Raw genomic sequence first — 21,625 nt, 5'->3', positions numbered from 1 at the left:
ACTTCAAAGTATGTTTTTGATGGAAATGTAAACATGTATTTCAAATAAAAGCGCGCGCCTCGCACGGCAAGAAAAAAATGCATTTAGAACTTCCTGCAGCCAAATACTGAAACATGATAATCGGGTGTCGGTTAATAATACAGTAGCCATTTCCACCAAAATCGACTACAAATGTCACTCGAGAACCCTTAATGAGCAACAGGACGCTGCCAGCGCCTTCAATCAACCTTTGCTTTCCTTAAAGTTCTTTCCCCTTTATCCTTTAGTAAATCCACTTTTTTAAATCCGAACTATGCAATGCTTAATTCGTGTAAATTCCCTGGAAGGCTGCCTGTCCAGAGGAAGATGTAAAAGTCACATACTTCACTATTCGTCGCTTCGCTCTGCCCCCTGCGTCACCCCGCCCTCCCAAGATGAAAGGAAGCGGACATTTGTTTAGAGCTTGTAAATTCAGAACCAATTGGTCTGCGTCCCTGAATATGAAAGGGGCTTGATAAGATCTGCTTGTAGGCAGTCGTCTGGAGTGTGCTGCATGTTAACACCTCAATACAGTTCAGGGAGCCTCTTCTACTGCAAGCTGCCCCAGTGGCTCAGATCGAACCCGGGATAGCTAGATCACAGGGATTTTAAAACAAAACAACAACAAAAACTTCCCAATCCACTTAGAAGGGCTCTCAAAGGCTCAATGGCCAGGTCTGGTGAGATGCCACACTAATTACAGCAGATAAAGTGCAAGGGTAGCAGATGCCATCTTTAGTAGTCAGATGACTGCATAGCTCGTTTTATTTTTTTACATGTAATAAATGTGCACTTGAATGCAAGCAGCAGCCTTCTCTGAATATTCTAATTAACAGCACTATAGGTGCCTCTGCGAGGTGGATGTGCATATACATGATACACAGTGGGGCCTATCTACAAAGGCATTTTGGAGCACATACAATAGGACTCCAGTAATTCTCTTTTACATACTATCTCATGCTCACTCCATCTATCGCCCTCACTCCATCTATCGCCCTCACTCCATCTATCGCCCGCCCTCACTCCATCTATCTATCGCCCTCACTCCATCTATCTATCGCCCTCTCTCCATCTATCGCCCTCTCTCCATCTATCTATCGCTCTCTCCATCTATTTATCGCCCTCTCTCCATCTATCGCCCTATCTCTATCTATCTATCGCCCTCGCTCTATCTATCTATCGCCCTCTCTCTATCTATCGCCCTCTCACTATCTATCTATTGCCTTCTCTCTATCTATTGCCCTCACTCTATCGCCCTCTATCTATCTATCGCACTCACTCTATCGCATTCACTCTATCGCACCACCACAGCATTAATCAGCACCACCACAGCATCCCTCTGGGGCACCACAACATCACTATGCGCTACCACAGCATCACTGAACGTCACAGCATCACTCGTTGCCACCACAACATCACTCAGTGCCACCACAGCATCAATCTGTGCAACCATACAACATCAACTGGTTCAAATATGTTCTCTCAATGTTTCAAGCTTCATTACAAATGTCACAAACAGATGTTAATATTTCACTTCTGTTCTTTCGTTACAATAAAATACACTGAACATAAAATTCACAAAAGTTATTTACAAAAGTGTAAGCTATTGCCATTATAAATTACAATAACTTTTTTCAACTATTAATTATTTTAAAAAAATTAAAGCCATTGTTATTTGTAATATCAATACATCTAAGTCACGTAAATACAACACATGTTGCCTTAAAAATGCTATAGGTGTCACATTTGCAAAAGTTAAAACTATTGGCACTATTAATTTCGCTATTTTCAAAACCAACACATAAATAAAAAATATGTCATTACCAGTACCAATAGCTCAAACTTTCCTAATGCGAGACCTATTGCATTGCAAATTCTTGTTTAACCTTAGCTCTGCCAGCACCTAGGGAAACCTAGCAAACCTATAAATTTATGAAAAGTAGACACCCAGGGGAATCCGGAATGGGGTGACTTGACTGGCTCTCACCTGGTTCTGTTACCCAGAATCCCTTGCAAACCTAAACAATTGTCCAAAAAACACATTTTCCTCACATTTCTGTGGTGGAAAGGTCTGGAATTTGTGTGGATCCACAAACTTCCAACCACCCCACGTTCCCCGAGAGTGTTTCGAGAAAAAAATGTGTTTTTTTTTACCAAGTTTGAGGTTTGCAAGGGATTCTGGGTAACAAGAACCTAGTTAGAGCCGGACAAGTCACCCCATCCTGGATTTCCCTCGGTGTCTAGTTTTAAAAATGTATAGGTTTGCTAGGTTTCCCTATGTTCCAGCTACGCTAGGGCCCAAAGTCGACAGGTAGGCACATTGCTAAAAAAAGTTGGTGCCTAATTGGCTTGGCTTTCTGCCACATTGGGGGGGAATCGGGGCGAGAGGTTTGCCCAGATATGCCCCCAATGGGGGGGGGGGGGCAGAAAGACTGTGGCTATTTTTTGTGGGGATGGGCGCATTGGTATGCCCATTATGGGCAGCCCCCGCACATACAAAAAAACAACATAATCGCTGGTGCATAGTGGGCTTTCTTCCCACTAGGGGGAAAGATCAGGGGCCACTGCCCCATCAGTCACCCCCCCCCTTCCCGAGGCAGAAAGGCTGGAATTTCTCTGGGAGGGGGTGGGTGTATTGTCATGCCGATTTTTGGCAGCCCCCAACCCTACACGAATAAATAAAATCCCTGGTTTCTAGTGAGGTTTCTGCCCGCAGGGGGGGCAGATTGGGGGCAGCTGCCCCATATGCCCTCCAGAGGGCATAAAGATTGGATTGTTTGCAGGCAGGGAGTGGGTGCATTGGCATGCCAGTTTTGGGCAGCCCCCACCATTGATTCAAATTGGTATAAAAAATCCCTGCCATCTAGTGGGCTCTTTGCCCCCCTTGGGGCCAGATTGGGGGCTACTGCCCCATCTGCTTCCAGGGGGGGCAGAAATGCTGTAGTTTTGATGGGAGGGTGGAGGCATTGGCTTGCCTGTTTTGGGCACCGCCCACCCAATTAAAATTGCCCCAAAAAAATCCCTAGTGTCTAGTGGGCTTTTTGCCCCCCAGGGGGGCAGAAAGGTTGTAATTGTGGTGGGTGGGGGCATTGGCACGCCAATTTGACGCAGCTCCCACCCTAATTAAATTATACCAAAAAAAATCCCTGGCACCTAGTGGGCTTTCTGCCCCCCCCCCCGGAGGGGCACATTGGGGCTTCTGCCCCATCTTCTCCCCAGGCCGGCAGAAATGCTGTTATTATGCGGGGAGGGGTGGGAGCATTGGAATGCCCATTTTGGGCAGCCCCCACCATAACAACAATAGCGCAAAAGAAAATCCCTGGTGTGTAGTGGGCTTTCTGACCCCATGGGGGGCAGAAAGGCTGTTATTGCGGCAGGGGGTGGGGACATTGAAATGCCCGTTTTGGGCAGCCCTCACCCTAAAAATAAATGTGCCAAAACAAAATCCCTGGAATTTAGTGGACTTTCTGCCCCCCAAGGGGGTAGAAAGACTGAATGATGCCAATTGTTATGGGGGGAGCGAAGGCCCTTGCCCAAGGGGCCGCTCCCCCCTCACTGGTGTCTACTGGTCGGATCCCTGCTTGGGGATCGCCCCTGCTTGGGGATCGCCCTCCTGGGGCAATCCCCAAGCAGAGATACACTGGGGAGGAATAGCCATTCAAAGTCTGGCTTGAAACAGCATCATAATATGGCGGACAGTACCTGCTAGGCACCGCTACCCTTTTGTTGATGTGGGGTGGGTCCACTAGGTAATTGTAATGAATGCCTGGCTCGAGTCCGTGACGGACGGACTTTCCATCCGCCATGCACACCGCCCGCCATCGTAATCTGGTGGGCGGAAAAGTGCTTTGCGATGGCGGCGAATCCGCACCGGCAGGCTGCCAGTGGCGGGTTAACTGACATTGTAATGACCCCCTATTTTCGGATCCAAACAATAAGGACCAGTATTCGGACTAATGAGTTATTTAGGGACAGAAGTAATGTTTTTCTCTTTCTTCGTTGGAACAAGAGGACTAGAGTACTTAGTCAATGTTCCTTTGGACGTCCTGTGGTTCACCAATACAAAATTACTGACTACAAATGGAAATGCTGAACACAGTGAATCTTACAACTCATATCACTACAACTATGTAAATAGACACGGTGATATATTGAACCATAACACGACATAACATACCCTACCACAGCGCAGCATAGAATAAAATAACATTAGAACTTAACACATCATAGCGCAATCATATATACCATGGCATGCTCCCTCATGGCACATCATAACATAAAATAACAGATAACATACCTGCACATGCTATATCACAAAAAATAACACCAATGACTCAGTCATAAATCAATCCACAACACCAGCATACACGTTGCATGATATGGGGAGGCCAACATAATCTTTGAGTTCAAGCTTTCACATCAGCATAAAAAGCATTACCTAGCTTTTCATGACACCAGTATAATTATATAGAACATAATTAAACAACTATACCTTTCAGAACTATGATCCAATGTGTTCATGTCACGAGAGGAAATGGTGAACTCACTAATTTGAATTCTCTCTTCAAAGTCTTCAATTTCAACCGAGTAGTAGACGTAGACTTTCCCATTGTGCTTGAATTTAGGATGGAAGGCAAGACAAAGGAATCCCCGCTCATCTCCTTCCCAAGGAGATGTGAGTACTGCTTCCGTGATATTCAGGAATGGTTTATCAAGCCTCGTCCGATCGGGCAGGTAGGTCCAAACCAAGCCCACTTGTTCTGCAATAAAAAACCTATGTGTACCATCGTTCGCATGTACCATTGCGACTGGATTCTGCAAACCGTTGGCCACTTCGACGAGACACAGCTGTAAACAGCCCTCGGAGTCTGCTGTAATCAAGCCTAGATTTTTGGTCAGTTTTGTGTTGGTTAGCAGACGGGGAAAACAGTAGTCTTCATCATTGAGTGCCAAATAGTGGCATAACTTTGCCATGTTATTTTCCAAATCCAACAAGTCCTTGTCGTCGGAAATATAGCCAAAGATGGGCCTGCATTTTTGCCACACATCTGTGCAGTAATCTTTACAAAGACCCGCCACGGTCCGCACTGGAGTAGATGGGTCCTCCGCATCAAACAAATGAGCTGCATATGGAGAGCACTCCTATAAAAAAAGACACTGTCTGTTAGTTCTTCTAGATGCTGAGAAATAACATGTAGGTCACAGCAAATAAGTACTCACATTTCAAAACTACAAACAAATCAATATAATTAAATGGTAGTACATCTAAATTTCTGTCATTTGCCTCCCTGTCCTGCATCCAACAAGACCTTAAAGCCAATCGGACAAGATCTGCAGTGCCTTCCCTTTTTCACCACCCTCCCCCACTGACCAAGCTAGTCTGTGACTTCTGACACACAAATCAAGACTGACATCTAGTACACATCCCCTCAAATAAATGTATGCAGTTCTACCACCTCTAAAACTTGCTACTGGATCACGAAGCCCAGCAATAAGGACCTTACCCTGTGCCAGAGATTCTTTTCACCAAGAAATATATAATAAACGTTTGCTGACACATTGAAGAGCATTGCGTTTGACCCTACCTTTGACATGGGAGCCTCTACATAGGCAAAATTAATCATGGTGATGATGGGAAATCAATTTTGCCAGAGGAATTAATGCCAGGCAGAATCACAAGCTCTATTTACCAGTACCAGGACATGTGTCTACTTGTTGTGCTGGGAATCAATCAACTCAGACAATGAGAGCACCACAATATGATATCTAAAAATTCAGTATAGGATTTCAGTCAAATGGTGTGGGGAGTATGTGTGGGTGGAGAGTGGATCTGCAGTGATAGAGGGAGCACTCTGTGCATCTCAGCAGAGACAAGGACTTAGCAGTTTAGTTGTAACTACACCAATATCTATCAAAACATGTTCCTGAAAGGTATGGCTACTAGCACCTGGAACCAGAAAAAATGGCTCATGCTGAAGAGGATGAGTTTGGTTGTGTTGTTTAATTCTGATAGTACTGATAGAGAAGTGTAGAGAAATAGGTAGAGAAGTGTGGGTCAATGGTTAGAGCGGCAGACCCTGATGGAGTAGTCTGGCCGGGACCAGGGTTCAATTCCCGCCTCGGCCGGTCTTGGGCTCAATTTACTCTGACCTGATAATTCTCGCCTCGGTGCCCATTCTGATCATGACCCCCACTCTGCACCTCTGGGCAATAGCTTGCTTAATCTCTACAACGGCCCCAACAACGCTGAGGATGCCGGACTTCACCTTGGTGGTGCCCAGGAGTGGGCTCCTCACAGGGAAAGGCCAGGAAGGGTTCCTCGGCGGTATTCGTACAAGCGCTGAGATGCCTCCGGGTAGTCGTGAGCTATATAAGTGCGTAATTATCATTTTATCATTATCACATTGATTCTGAATGCACTCTCTGATACGAGTAACCTAACTTTGAAGTATCTGTCCTTGATGCATGGGTAGTACTTAGAGAACCCGGCATGTTTTTGATTTCTATAATTACTCATGTTAGGATAATCAGCACGCAGCAGGCTGTTTGTCGTTCAGAAGGGAAACCAGCACTCGCGCGCAAAATATTTACTGCAGTAGTCTCACAGTGGAAGGCTCGGGTCTACCCGTGGGTACTTGTGGTATTCAAGATTCCCTTGATTCCAATCCGTGACTTGCAGGCTGCCGGATGACGAGCGAGCGAACCAGCCCAGCCAGACAAGAGAGCAAGGAGCAAGGAGACGTGGGCTCCAGACGCGGGTTCCAGCGGCTCCAGTAGCTCGCAGAGGCTTTGGGAAAGTTGGGAGACCGGAGACAGGAGCATTCGCGGCATCTGGGTCTGCGGCCGACCGGAGCTGTCCCGGAGCTATCCCGGTGAGGAGCAAACAGAGGGACTGAAGGGAGAGAGAGGAGTGGTGAGTGGAGTGGAGTGGAGTGGAGATACTGTTGTTCAGGTGCCTAGGCAAGGCTCCCTCTCCGCCTCAGCTCGGTGTTGGCTCTCGGCTTCTGCCGACCCCCGCCGACCCCCCGCTGTGAAGTCCTGCGAGCCTCGGAGTTGTGCCTACTGATCCCCCGACCCCCCCTCGCCCTGCTCCACCTCTGCTGAAGAGCCTGGGGGGGGGGGGGGGGACAAGGAACCGAGGACCCAAGGGCAACCCAGTGGAACAGGCACGGAGAGCAGAAGGGGTAGAAGGGAGCTGAGTGCCAAGAACAGTCCATAAGGAGGGCAGAGTGCCAAGAGCTGCTGGCTGATTTAGTGGGGGCCTAATTGATTTGTGCACTGCATCAGGGCAGCCCCTACCCGCCCTCCCAATAAATTAGGAAAATCCCCTGGATTAAGTTTGCACAAACCAGACGTCTAAAACATTTAACAATACCAACTTATTATCATAGGAGTTTTCACCCTATTTGCACCGCCAGGTGGTCTATCAAGAATCAATAACCAACTATTAGCTATCAGTCTATCAGTCTAACACTTTAACCTGGCTAGCCATGAGGTCAGGAAGAGTGAGAAGGTCTATTTCAAAACCAATATCAAAAGGCAAAAAGGGGGCTATAAAAGATGTCGGAGCTTCTACATCACCTTCAGATAAAGACCCCAGCAAAATATTAATCATTAAGGAAAAGGACAACTTTAAAGACGCCAACATCGACAAAAAAAATCAGTAAAGACATGGGCTCCCTTTGGTGTATCGGCACGGAAGCCATTAAAGACATCAATTTAGTAACCACAAAGGATCCAGACACCATAAAACAACCAAACAATTCACTTAAAGGAGAGAAAAGAGATAGAATCGAAGACCTCATAACTATTGAAGGAGAGCCGGCTGGGAAAATTTCAAACTCCTATCAACCAAAAATCTACACGAAATTTGCCTTTTTAAAAGATCCTGAAACGGGAATCCAGAAGGTTGTTTACCAACCCCACTGGAGCCCGGGAAGATAGAATACCCCCGGCCACAAATACAAAAAACACTGGAAACTGAAAAAACTTTAAAGGTTACAGTAGCGGATAAAGAAAAACCAAAGGGGGTGATGGACGGAGCGTTGACAATACAAACACTCAGCCCCAGTCAACTGATCTGGGTTTAATCCATCACCGTTCTTTAGCTCACTCCGCCACCCCAGTTCAGACATGGCTATATGCAAATCAGTCTGACCCTGTGCCTCATGGGAACAGTCCAGCCCGAACTGCCAAGCCATGTCTCCCCTGGACCAGAATCAAGCTTCCCAGGACCGGTTTCAGGCATTCCAGCCGTCTTCAGCCGGGCTTGCTTGAAACCAGTGGCAAAGTGAGCAAGGGACTCACGTCTGAGCATACCCTGCCAACTTAGGGCGAACAAAGAAAAACCAAAGGGGGTGATGGACGGAGCGTTGAGTGAGCAAGGGACTCACGTCTGAGCATGCCCTGCCAACTTAGGGCGAACAAAGAAAAACCGTAGCGGATATTCATGCCGTCAATAACCGCATGGTGTCAACCGAAAGCAGGCAAAAAACCCAAACTGAAGAAGATGGAGTAGTATGTACAACAACAGAAAGGCCAGTGGAGATCAGTAGCCCACTAGACATCCAACACAAAAGCTCTCAAGGCAAGAAGACACCTCCCAGGAGGACCAAAACGGAAAGCTCCCAAGGCAAGGAAACATCTCACAGTGGCTTAAGATCAGACCGAGCATTAGATGCTTCCATAGTTTTAAGACCATCAGGACCCACAAGATTGGGGCGATCAATCAACCCCATTCCCACGGCAAAAAACTCAGAGTGTATTAGAAGGAGGACAGTAACACTTCAATCAAACAGTAGTCTCTCACCGTTGCTGAAGAGTACACAAGATGGCTTCCAAATGGCCTTTAAAGAGCAGAGAGAAATGGGCCGACCGAATTTACCTCAAAACAAGCAACGGGAAAACTCATACACTATAGACAGCGATATGACCTTCCTCGCATCACAGGAGTGGCAAGACCTAGTGGCCGCATACAACCTAAAACCTACCATAACCTCCAAGACGGGAAAATCCCCTAGTACGTGCAGACTAGAGAGCCAAAGCTCGTTCACTACTTTTTGGACAAACTTATTAAACACAATACAACTATCAGCAACAGCTTTACAATACCAATCTGACAAACTAGACATGCAGCTAACAGTATTGCAAACATTAGCTGAGTTTACTTCAGAGATTGAGAGGAAACTAGGAGACTTAAATGGCCTCATAAAAAGGGGACAGGAAGCAGCAGAACTCTCTGCGTTAGCAAGAACAGAATGCGATTGTTCCCCAATAATAAATAAGCTATCAACGCTACCAACAATGCTAGAAAACCTTCTGGAGAATCTGAAACCAAAAGCAGCATCTGACCTGATAGACATAGTCAACGAGGGAAATGCCACTAGGGACTCCCAAACAAACGGAATCACAAAAGAAGCAGAAAATAAGTTGCTTCAAAATGAGAAGAACTGTTCCCCCAACTCCAGACAATCCCCAAAAAACTCCATCTTAAACCCCTCATCTCACGAAAAAGTTAGTACAGAGGTAACAACAAACTCACGAATCCGACAGAAACAAAAAAGGTAGGGCAGGAACAGGAAAATGATAGATGTCGTTCATAAAGAGGAAGGGCAGTCGGCGGAATCCCAGGACCAAGCTGAACAAGAAGAGACAGCTGTACTTTCTCCCCAGGTTGAGCAGACTCTGTCCCTGGTTAAGAAACTGGAAACTATAAGGATCCCTAACAAACTGAAAACTCTAATGTCAAAAGAATTATTAGAGACGGTAATCGAACAGCCCGAGCAAAAGGAACACAGAAAGGCACAACCCTTACAACAATGGGAAAGATCTGAGCAAGAGATTGACCCACGTAGTTCAGCAAGGAGTCATACAGCCAGCCAGCTGAGGGATAGGCCACAAAATGATGAACAGCCGGTCCTAGAGCAGGAATTGGAACATCCCAAAATAAGGGAAACTCCTGCCATATTTAAAAATAACAATGACCAACTCCCCAACTAGGTCACACATCCCGAACCAACCTCAGCCCAAGAAACCAGAGCCATACTATCTAATGAGACAGATATATTACTATTTATCCCAGAGTATAAATCTAGAGGCAAAATGGACACCCTAAATAGAGGAAACATAATAAAATTTGTCAACTCAATTAGGGGACTGGAAGACATCACCTCAACTGACCTACTTAAAATCGAATTCCAATCCACACGCGAACCGTATAAACCAGAAACAACAAAGACAACATGGACATCCAACGATCTGGTTGATCGGATCCTAGGAGAAATTAATAAATTCTCTCAGTGGTGAATAAAGCTGGAACTAGGAAGGAGACCAGCCTACCCAACACCGTTTTTAGAGGAGAGGAAAAAAGAACACCTTCATAAAGCAACATCGATTTTAAAAGGAGCTGTTAGCCAGTCACCAGGCCCCCAAGGGAGGCTCTTATATACTAAAACGGTAACAACAAAACCACCAACCCCTAATTTGGACAAAATACAGCGAACAATAACAAATAGGGTCAGACAATGACAAGGGACTCCTGCCCAGCCTTTATCACACACTACACGGAACAATCTCAGAGTATGTATCTGGAACATCAATGGCTTGACAGATAAACTGGATGATCAGGAAACATTAAAATATTTAAGGTCATTTGACCTGATATTATTACAAGAAACCTGGGAAGAACGTGAGATAGTCCTGGAAGGATACATGATGCAAATTGTCCCAGCTACTAGGACCGCAACCTTTGGTCATAGCTCAGGCGGATTGATGATCTTTGCTCAATTCTCACAGTAGGAGCAATGAAGGAGATAAAGATTAAGACCATAGCCCCAAATGTTATACAGGCTATTGCTATAACAATTAAAATCAGAAAGTCGGACCACCCTCTCGTTATAATTAACTCCTATATACATCCGAAGCACAGATGGAAAGGCGCAAGATAGCTGGTCAAGGAAACAGCAAGAATCATAGAAGAGGGGGAAGCTGAGAACTTGATCCTGGCAGGAGACTTCAATCTTTTTCTCTTTGGAACCACATTGGACGACGAACTAGCACAAGAGCTTAACAGAACCTGAGGTATTCCAACCCAAGCACAAGCACTTCCAATTAAACAATCCAAGTGCTCAAATCAATTACTAAAGGAATTAGAGCAATTAAATCTAAAGGTGCTGAATGGCCGGTTCAAAGAGGATATCCCTCCAGCATCAACTTATCACTCCGCAAAAATCTCCTTCCACCTAGATTATGCACTTGCAACTCTCTCTCTGTTTGATATCATCAAAACATTTAAACTGGGTGCTAGTGATCAAAGCGACCATCTGCCACAAGAAATTGTCCTAAGCATAACCAGAGAGAGTCCCATGGAAGCCAGGGTAAGGGTCGGGTCCGAATACACATCAGATTTCAAACGAATAAGATACAAACCAGACAAGATTGAAGAACTATCTACAAATGCGAAGGATCTAATTCACCAGGGCAAGCAGGTCACGAACCCAATAGAAGCCTGGGAAGAGTATACGAAGGCCCTTGGGATCAAATACGCAACAAAACCAAAGACGCTTAAAGGCAAATCTCAGAAGCCCGCACCAGGAAAGACAAGCACACTGAAGATAAAAAGACTCAAACAGAAAATAAAACAAGCTCTGAAACAACTGCGCGTACAGCCTCAAAAAGAGTTACTGCAAGAAACCTTACGCGGCTTAAAAGCAAGCTTAAAAAAGGCAAATCTGGGTAACAAAAAGACAGACGAACGACGAATTCTGAGCAAAAATAAAAGCACGACTCGAAAACTAAAAAACAGCGCCAAATTTTGGCAAACAATTTACAGCCTGCAGCGGCCAGGGCACCATGGAATAAACTCATATGTATCAGAGGCAGTTTGGGCAGATCATCTGCATAATCACTTTAATAAAACCAAAGAGGGCAACTTCATTGAAGTGAAATTACAGAAAACGGAGAGCAATCAGAAGGACAATGACACAGGAAAGATCAAAAAAGGGTCCAGAAACGCCACCAAAAGCAAAGTGGGAAAACACAATCAAAAGAAGGAAAATGGATCAAGCAACATTAGCACAATATCAAGCAGCAATGAAAATAAAATTAACATAACAGCGGCTCGGATAAAAACACAAACACAGAAGGGGAAATCGGAAGGAGCGCCAGGCTCAAATGGGATACCACTAATATTATTCAAACACGATAAGGAATTCTGGAGCAACACATTATTCCCACTCTTCACGGGCATACAAGAGCTAGAAACTAGCCCGGAATCCTGGAAAGGATCGATCATAAGTCCAATTTACAAGCAGGGTGACAGGAGCAATCCTTGCAACTACCGGTTGATTGCCCTAATAGACATAGAGGCAAAGTACTATGCTGGCATACTACTGGAGGAATTGAAATCCTGGGCAGCATCAAAGCAAATATTCCCGGTAAACCAAACAGGTTTCTGTAGAGGCAGGGAACCACCACCAACGTCATGGCATTAACTCTGCTGGCAGACGCGGCCAAAGCAGGAAAGAATTCGCTGTTTCTATGTTTCATAGACTACAGCTCTGCTTTTGACCACGTTGACAGGGGCAAACTATGGCAACAGTTGGAAAAATGGGAGATACCAGAGCCTCTTCTGAAGCAGCTGATCTCACTCCACACCAATACCTGGGTCAAGATTAAGCTGGGAGATGGGACGCACCTCTCTAGGCGCATCAACACCTTTAAAGGCCTGAAACAAGGGTGCGTCCTAGCACCTACATTGGTTAATCTTTTCCTAGCAGACTTACCAGGGGAATTGGACAGCATTAAATCGCATGCTCCTCGATTGGGCTAAATCACGCTGTCCAATCTCCTATACGCTGACGATCTGGTCCTAATAAGCCGGACTCCAATTGGTCTCCAGCACCTTCTAATACTACCAGCTCATTCTCACAGCGCAATGGATTAATTATCAATCTAACAAAAACAAGAACTATGACTGTGAATTACAAGAAGGCTAGGAAGAACAGCTGGTATTTGGATGGGCAGAAACTGGACCATGCAACAAGCTACAAGTATCTTGGGGTCCCATTAGACAGCAGAGGCTCGTTTAAACCTCAATTAGAGACGCTGCACCGGAAAGGCACCATGAGTTATCTTGCAATGAAGCCCCTGAAGAAAGTACTGCCTGATTGTATGCTTGACCCGCTTCTACAAGTATTAAGAGCTTGTCTTCAACCTACGCTGACATATGGAAGTGAATCAACTCTTGGAAAAGATGCGCCGATCCTCGATAAAGTGATCAGTAAAACCTACAGATCCATTTTTCAGCTACCCAGCTACGTATCTCCAGCCCAAATACGCCTCGAATTCGGTCTTCAAAAGCAAACAGTGGAAAGAAGGGGCAGTTACATAAAATGCTGGCATAAGATCAAAAACGCAGAGCAAGGTACCTTAAATGCCCATCTTTGGATTGAGCTGCAACGACGAGAACGATCACATGCCAGAGAGTATCTGATGGAATCATTGGAAAGACTCGAATTGATCGAACTTTGGGACACACCAATAGACCATAAGAGCTTCAAAAAGGTAGTAACCAAAGTAACAAAAATAATATCGCTAACAAAAGATAAGGAAGCTCTAGCAAAGAGGGCACACGGATGGACAGTCCTAAACGACTACAAAACACTTAAGCCTCAAGTTTATTTGGATCATGGATTCAAACACAAGACAAAAGAAAAATTTCTAAAGCTGCGGCTCGGTATATTACCAATCCTCCCTCATCTGGCACCATGGAAAAGGAATCAAGATGATCAGACTTGCCGTCTTTGTGGAGTTGGATCTGAAGATCTAACACATATAATATGTATTTGCCCAGGCTTATTGGATAAAAGGAGATCTTTACTACGTGCAATTTGGAATCAGAAGAGTACCAGAACCTGCAGACAGGCGGTCAAATTATGTTTTAACCCGCAGGAGACCCAATTAAACTGCCGTCTCTCAAAATTCTTTGATGCAGCGACGGAAAGACTCAAGAAAAAGCAAAATGAGGAAGCAGACAAACAGGCAGACAGAGCACTAGAGCATAATTCTGGGACTGCAACTCATACAAACAACATTAAAAAGTAAATTGGAAACATAAACTTTGTATACTATTGAAAATATGGCGATCGACAAATGTTAATCTTTGATAATCACTTTTATCTTTGATATATACTTCTTTTTAAGCTGTGTATTTTAACAAAAAAATTGTGAGTTTTTATTAAGTGTACAATAAAGTTATTCTTATTCATGTTAATAGGGTTCTTCCCAACATCGACTTCTAAATGGGTCTTGTTAAATATGACCTCCATTGCGAATGGGCAGAAGATATGTAAATTTAGCTCACCTGGAACTAAGGTAACCACTCTCCCTACAGGCCTGGACTTTTGTGTGATAGCCTAATGCATTCTGTGCGCTATAGTCTGTTTTGCTGCCACTGAACTAATCAAACTAACGTACTTGTAATCATGCATTTGTAAGTGAAAAGTTCAGGATTGGAGACAGTATCTGTAATGACCTAGATTGAGTTGGTCAGACTAGATGGAACGGGAAACAACCTTTACAACGCAACTTTTGCAACGCACTACCATTACAACAAAACTTTTACAACGCGACATCCATTACAACGCAACCATTACAACGCAACCATTGCAACGCATGACACTACAACATGTACCACTACAACGCATGTCATTACAACGCATACCATTACAAGGCATACCATCACAACGCATAGTACCTTGACACTATCCAACACTTACCCTACTGTTGCACCCCCTGGAGTTAGAATAGTAATTTTTACCCCTACACTATCCAACACTTACCCTACTGTTGCACCCCCTGGAGTTAGAGTAATAATTTTTACTCCTACACTATCCAACACTTACCCTACTGTTGCACCCCCCTGGAGTTAGAATAATAATTTTTACCCCTACACTATCCAATACTTACCATACATGCAATGTAATGGTATGCATTGTAATGGTATGCGTTGAAAAGGTAGTATGCGTTGTAATAGAATACGTTGTAAAGGTAGTTTTTAAAAATTTGTTGTAATGGCATGCGTTGTAATGGAATGCGTTGTAATGGATGTTGCGTTGTAAAAAATGTGTTGTAAAGGTATGCGTTGTAAAAGTATGCTTTGTAACGTCATACATTCGTTGCAACATGATTGGATCACAAGTTCCAGAGAGTTTGAGAACAATAAGTGTCGAGGTCTAACAGGGCTGAATTATGTGAGTAGTTGCTTGTATTACTTTGTAGGGTGGATATATACTAGCAGTGGATGTGGGACGGCTCCTTTTGTGACATGTTCATGACTGGTTTGCATATGGTCAATCCCTTTCTGTAGGGGCAGTGAGTAACTCGAAGTGCATGATATTCATTTATGCATTTGTTCCAACACGCTTTGTCTTTCTTAGTTAATACATATGACAGCAAAAATAAAACAAAGATGACAGTTTAATGGGGTCTCAGAGGTACAGGCAAAGGCCTACACCAAAGCCAGGGAACCTAAAAAACTTTCAACCAGTGCATAGAAGTGCTGAAAGCAATATGCCTCACAGAGGATACGACTGATACGTCACAATACATGTAAACCCAAGCATAACAAACCCATATGTGGGGAAATTTGCAGATTTACCCAAGAGGTGGTCGGCCGACTCCATCCCAGGTGTACAGGTAAAGAGGCCTATCCTGGGCCACTCACTAGGGTATCAGTTGGAACCAACTACAGGCCCCGCCAGAGCCTGTAAAGTGGACTTTCACCACCTTCTATTATGTGTAGGAGTACATCCCAGGTCCAGCAAATCCTGTTGCTCTGCTGACGCAGCAACAAAAATGCACATATAGCACCCCCACTTGGCTCGCAGATGCTGAGTTAATTGCAAGGAAAAGCACAGTATCATCGAGAAAGTTTAAGAAAGTGCAGGGTTCTACAGCTGCACACGAGGTCGGAGGACTTTCACCCTTAAATGTTAGGGTTTCAAAGACTTACACTGAAGGTTAGGTTAAATTTGAAAACAACCTTAACATTCGGCTCGGAGTCGAGTAAAAATGGTCTGCGTGACTTAGGTTGAAATTTACAGCTTATCCCATGGATGTAAAGATTGCCTGATTGGTTCCCACTCAAAGTTGTACATATATTAACATTCAATAGACTGGCACATTTTGGAAGAAAGAGAGCTGTCCTGGAACTTCCAGTGCATTTTGTGGACCAGTGGTAATTAAATATACCTAGATGCTGACCACTCTCAGTCGAGACTCTCTCTTAGACTCCTATATACCCTGAAATTAAAAGTCTTAAAAATTAATAGTATGTTATCTTTAATTGTACATTTCATTTCATGGTTAAAAAACAAAAACATTCTTCTCAGAATACTCTGAAGTTTCTGGCGAAATCCATCTCAAATATGGTGCAATATTTCTGATGAACAATATTTCCAAAGAGAAAGTATTCTAGATTGACTACATTCCAAAACTGATTTTTTTTAAAGATGATCACATTTTCGTGATTCTGTCTCCTGACATAACCAATTTCTCCTGTCACGCTAGTTTTAAGGCGTTTTTGTTACTTTTTATCTTGTGGCATAAACATCCTTTCTGGCATACATTAATGGACTCGTCTCAAGGTTGAAGATGGCACAAATAATGCAGCCATAATCATTTGTCACCAATTTACAGGCTTGGTTATATGTCAGAATATTATTAGAAACAATATTGACTAACAATAATATTGCGTCCCAAATACTGTTTACAAAAATATCGTACCATTGCTTATAGAATATCACGCCAGTGGCGGCAATATTTTTCTAAACAATATTTAAGATGCAATATTTCTCTCAGACAATATTTTGGTTAGGAGATTATGCTATTATACTACAGATGTCTGTAAAGAGAACTGAGCAGCCACTTTTAACATCATAGGTTTTTCTGCAAATAAAATAACATCTTGTGGTATTTTAGCAGGTGCAAAAAATCATTGGAAAGCAAAATGACTGTGCAAACACAACGTCATTACAAGGCAATGGAACCAGCAGGTCAGTTTAGCACCATACATGAACAAATCCCAAATTCAGGTAGTACAGTGTGACAAACAACATAAAGTTGCGTCCATTTCGAAAGTACCACCACAAAATAGTGTATTTATGTCCTTATCTATACTACTATTATAAAGGAAGAACTTTGAGGCTTTGAGGCGGGTAAACTCGGGAACCATAGCGCCAATCCACACACCCGCTACATCGTTGTAATCCTCAGGGTGTGCAGATGGACATGGGCTATATATATTAAAAATAAATAAGTTATTAAATAATATAAGTTAAAAAAAAAGTATTCCCTTCAAAGTAGCGCCAGCCGCGACGTGCTTACTGACATCAGGAGCGGCGTACACGCGAGGAGCGGCGTACAGGAGCGGCGGAGAACAGCATGGGGAGGAGCGGCGGAGATCAGCGCGGGGAGGAGCAGTGATGAGGAGCGGCGGAGATCAGGGGAGCAGCGGACAGGCGGTGAGGATCGGCGGGCAGACAGTGAGGGGCTGCAGAGATTGAATATTCACTGTACTGTACGGCTCTAATAATTTAGTGAGAGCTGGTACCGGGGCCTATCGGAGGAGCTGCACTTGCTCTCCTATTAAAGGGCCCGCACCGGGGTTTTTAAGGCTGCAAACACTGCGAGCTCTTACGCTTTCTTCCCCATGGCAACCACTGTACCACTGCCATCTTTTCAGCCCCCCGCTGCAGGCATCCGGACATCGCCACCAGTGCTGGGAAGGTACAAGCATGCCTTCTCTGCATTGTTTTGGTATGCTGTTTTATGTTAAGGTTGAGGCTGTTTGTATAGCACCTGTGGCAGCCATGGATTGCTTCTAACCGCTGAAAATCATGTTGAATCGTCAGGTGTGCGCCATAGTGGAGAAGCTGCCGTGTTCTTCTCGGATGAGAGCGTAAGGTGCTGATAACATGGAATTGTGAAACGCGCAGAGCACTGCTATCAGGCCCATGAGCACAGTGAATATAAAGCGTGTCTGCTGTTCAGAAAAGGCATTTCCTTTGAAATTGAATCAATTAGTTGTCGGGGGAAGTAACGGGACAGTACAGGAACTTCTGAGGGGCAAGCAGGTACTCTGTGACGCTAACTACCTGCACTTTTCCATTAAGGAGACAAAGGAGGCTCAATAAAAAGAGCATTAATAAAAAAAAAATTTAAAAAGCAAAGAATGTATAAAGAAAGAAAGAGAAAGCGCACGTAGACAATCTGTTCTGTTATGTTAATCACTGGCAGGTGGATGGGTAACGTTCAACACAATGAAAATAGAGGGGATTAAAAATATAAAAAGGTAGTGGACACAGCCTGTGCGTCACGCAGAGCACCCGGGTCACCCCTCTGCGGAGAACAGTCAACAAGTCCTAATAATGTGTCTCGTGGGCAGGTACCAAACGGGGCATTACAGCAGGAAAAAGTGACATGAGCAGTGACGTGGGCAGGTTACACAACGTCAGGGCGGGCGGGGGCCCTGAGCCATGATTGCTCCCGGACAACGTCGGGACGGGCTGCTAGTAACACATACACAAACAAAAGAATGAAAAGCTACATCTTCAAAAATGATCATTGGGACATGCAGAATAACCTAAGAGCGCTGTCAACATATGCCAGTTAGGATAAAAAGCAACACTAGATTGACAAACACCATAAGCACTGACACAATCAACCCCACATAGGTCAATGAACAACACCTACGAAAAAGAGGTGAAGAGCATTACTCCATCACACATAAAAGAAGCATAAGGCAAAAACCCTTAGAAGTCTACATGCAGACTGCTCCAGGACACCTCATTCTGCTTCAGCAGTTGCCAGTGGTATTACAACATGCCCTTGTGGAAGGGATGGAGAATATGGAGGTACAGACGTGATACTTAAATTCCAACTCTGACATCATCATATCAGGCATTGAAAGCTCTTGGACGTATTGTTTGCCCGAACGAAACACATGTCGGATATAAAAAGCAATCACTCACAGTGAACATTATTTGAATTGTCAACTTATTTATCAACTCAAAGAAGCATATTAGGTCTCTAGGTGGGGAAATTCACCACCAGCTGAGACCTAAGCACCAACAACATATTTCCATTTATATACCTACCAACCACACAACAGCGATTGCGGTGAAGGCTAAATGTTACACTATTGTAGGACTAACAAATGTGGTTAGATTCTTTGATTGCATAATGGTCCATCCAAAGGCACAGGACATGGACATAAGAGGTAAAGCTCTCTCAAAATTCAGATGATTTTTGACGCAGGTCTATACATCAAAAGCTGCTATGATGGAAATCATAGATTTATATGATTAAAAAGGGAGCAAGAGATGATGTAACTGTAGGGTTTACTGTACAGCCCCTTAACTCAGATATTAAAGACAAAACACTACTGTAACCATGCCATAATTCCAGAGTATTTCTTGGAATTAAAGGGCCTAGATTCACCCATTAGTGCTTTTTCCATGAAACTCTAGGTTTGGTTGAAAAGGGCACAAATCTTTCCCATACATTATGTGGCCCGCTTCACCTTGGGGTTCGCTGCTTGCCACCAATGAATGTTGCAGGGTGGGCTCTCCACAAGCTCTTTGTGCACCAGTGTGTTTATAAAGAAAACACATACGTAGCCGCTGCCAGCAATAAAAAATGGTTAATGGGTCACCGTTTACCCTATTAACGTCGCTTGCCTGTCCTTGGACGCAGGGCTAATAAGGCAGCTCAGTGGGTTTAGCACCTGCTGCTTACATGCTTGTGCCTTAGCTACACGTTCGAAACCATAACAGCTAGGTTTGGCGTACAATACGTCGATAACAGAGCACAAATTATATAGGTAGTATCAGTCAGTATACATTCTGCACGAAAGGAGCAATTGTTTATGTGAGGTGACTACCCTACCCTATATTGCATCGCTATTTGGGGGTCTTCCAGCTTGACGTACCGCTGCGTGGCACCGCACACTCACCTGACACAGAATGTCCTGCACGTGGGCTGCGCAGGAGGCGTGCAGGGAGTGCTCGAGACGCCCCAGCACCCTGTAGTAGCGGTCCATGAGCTCCCGGTCGCGAGCCGCCTCGCAGCAGCCGAACTCCCGGTACTGAACGCAGAAGACCAGCTCGCGGGAGGGCCGGAAGGGGGGCTTGAAGTCGAGGCACTGCGGGTGGGACTCCGTCAAGCCCGGACATGCTGCGAGCAGCAGAGCCCAGGCCAGACCCAGTCACCCAGCTCTGCCGCCCTCCGAGTGACGCCGCTGCTTCTCATCTCCGTCGGAGTCCACTTTCTCCTTCTGTCGCTGTGAGCTTTCAGGGCTGGTAACTAGCTCTGAAGTCAAAGCCCTCTCGTAGAATGGTGGTCGTTTTGCCGTTCCTGACTGACTCTCTCGCCGTCCTCCTCCCCCAGCCGTGGGGTATGGTCTGAGACCAGCTGCCTCCCCTTGGCAGGCGGGACGTGCACTTTGCCCACAAAACTGTTCGCACGTTCTTTCTTCATCTGTTGTTGCGTTTGTGGAGCGAGAGTCCCAATCCCGACCAAACTGCTGCTGCTCTGTTCGTTTTATTACTTGCAAATATTTACTACAGTGTCCGACTTTCGTCAGTCAGACTACATTTAAAATCGAGAACATTACGTTTTTAAGGTGTCTTGCAGAGCTGCTTCAGTTGAAATCAAGCTTCGTGGTGCTTACAGATTTATTGAATTCGTTAAAATCGTTAAAAGTGTGTAGCCCGTAACTTTCTATCATGTATATTATGATTTTCGTTCATATCTCCGCTACATTTATATTATTAATATTCGGAATACCGTTGACGTACCCCGCTCAAATTAACACATTTCTAAAGGCTTGGCAGAGGCAAGTGATGTTTTCCTTTTGGTGGCTCACACCTAAGGCGATGGATGCCAAAGAATGCATTTCTCATTTCAGTTTTCACCCAGGCAGGCTCCTGCAGGGCTGGTAGGAGTGGGGGCCGCCCCCTTCAGGCAGTGGCGGCCCGTCCGCTAAGGCGGAGGAGCATTGCCTCACTGTGCAAAAAAGAAAATTACTAAACGTATCGTTATTGTCATTTTGTACGTTATTGGCATTTCATTTTTCCTATGGTATGCAGCCTGTATGCAGTGTGAGTTGGGGCGGGGTTGGCCAGGGGAGGAGTGGTTTGCAATCCGCAAGTGCACATGATCTGTTTGGCCAGTCCTCTTGGGCCGGCCAAACAGTTCATGCGCACTGTGCATGTTCCTACAAGGCTACATTACATAGCCTGGTCAGGAACATGCACAGGCTCCCTGTTTCGAATCTGAGCGCCGGTCCACAGCTCAGACCAATCACAACGCTGCATTGCAGCTGCATTGCAGCACTGGCTCTGGGAAGCCTATGTGCTGGGGGTTTCGAGCTGCCGGCTGGAGTGCAGAGGAAGAAGGAAGAAATGCAGGGGAGGCAGCGACCTGCCAGCTGTTCGAAGGTAAGTGTTTTTGATATTTATTAATTAACCCCCGCTCCACCGCCTCCGTCCAGTAGCTGCCACAACTGCCTTCAGGTGCCCCCATTGAGCCCAGGCCAATGAATATT

The 21,625-nt window shown here is 44.9% G+C and overlaps 1 protein-coding gene across 1 annotated transcript in view; it reads right to left on the bottom strand.

The window, feature by feature from the left end:
• Positions 1 to 20,563, bottom strand: part of HHIPL1 (HHIP like 1) — a 154,386-nt gene extending 133,823 nt beyond the window's left edge. The window contains exons 1-2 of the mRNA XM_086937760.1: positions 20,033 to 20,563; positions 4,511 to 5,160 (exon numbers count right to left, since the gene is read on the bottom strand). Of these exons, the coding sequence (XP_086793886.1) occupies positions 4,511 to 5,160; positions 20,033 to 20,119 (737 nt within the window). The 5' untranslated portion in view covers positions 20,120 to 20,563. The remainder of the gene's footprint in view (positions 1 to 4,510; positions 5,161 to 20,032) is intronic.
• Positions 20,564 to 21,625: the final 1,062 nt, after the last annotated feature.

This window comes from Lissotriton vulgaris, chromosome 9 (assembly GCF_964263255.1).
Source record: "Lissotriton vulgaris chromosome 9, aLisVul1.2, whole genome shotgun sequence".
Lineage (NCBI taxonomy): Eukaryota > Metazoa > Chordata > Amphibia > Caudata > Salamandridae > Lissotriton > Lissotriton vulgaris.
Note: the sequence above shows the minus strand (reverse complement) of the source record. Positions and strands in the feature narration are given on the sequence as shown.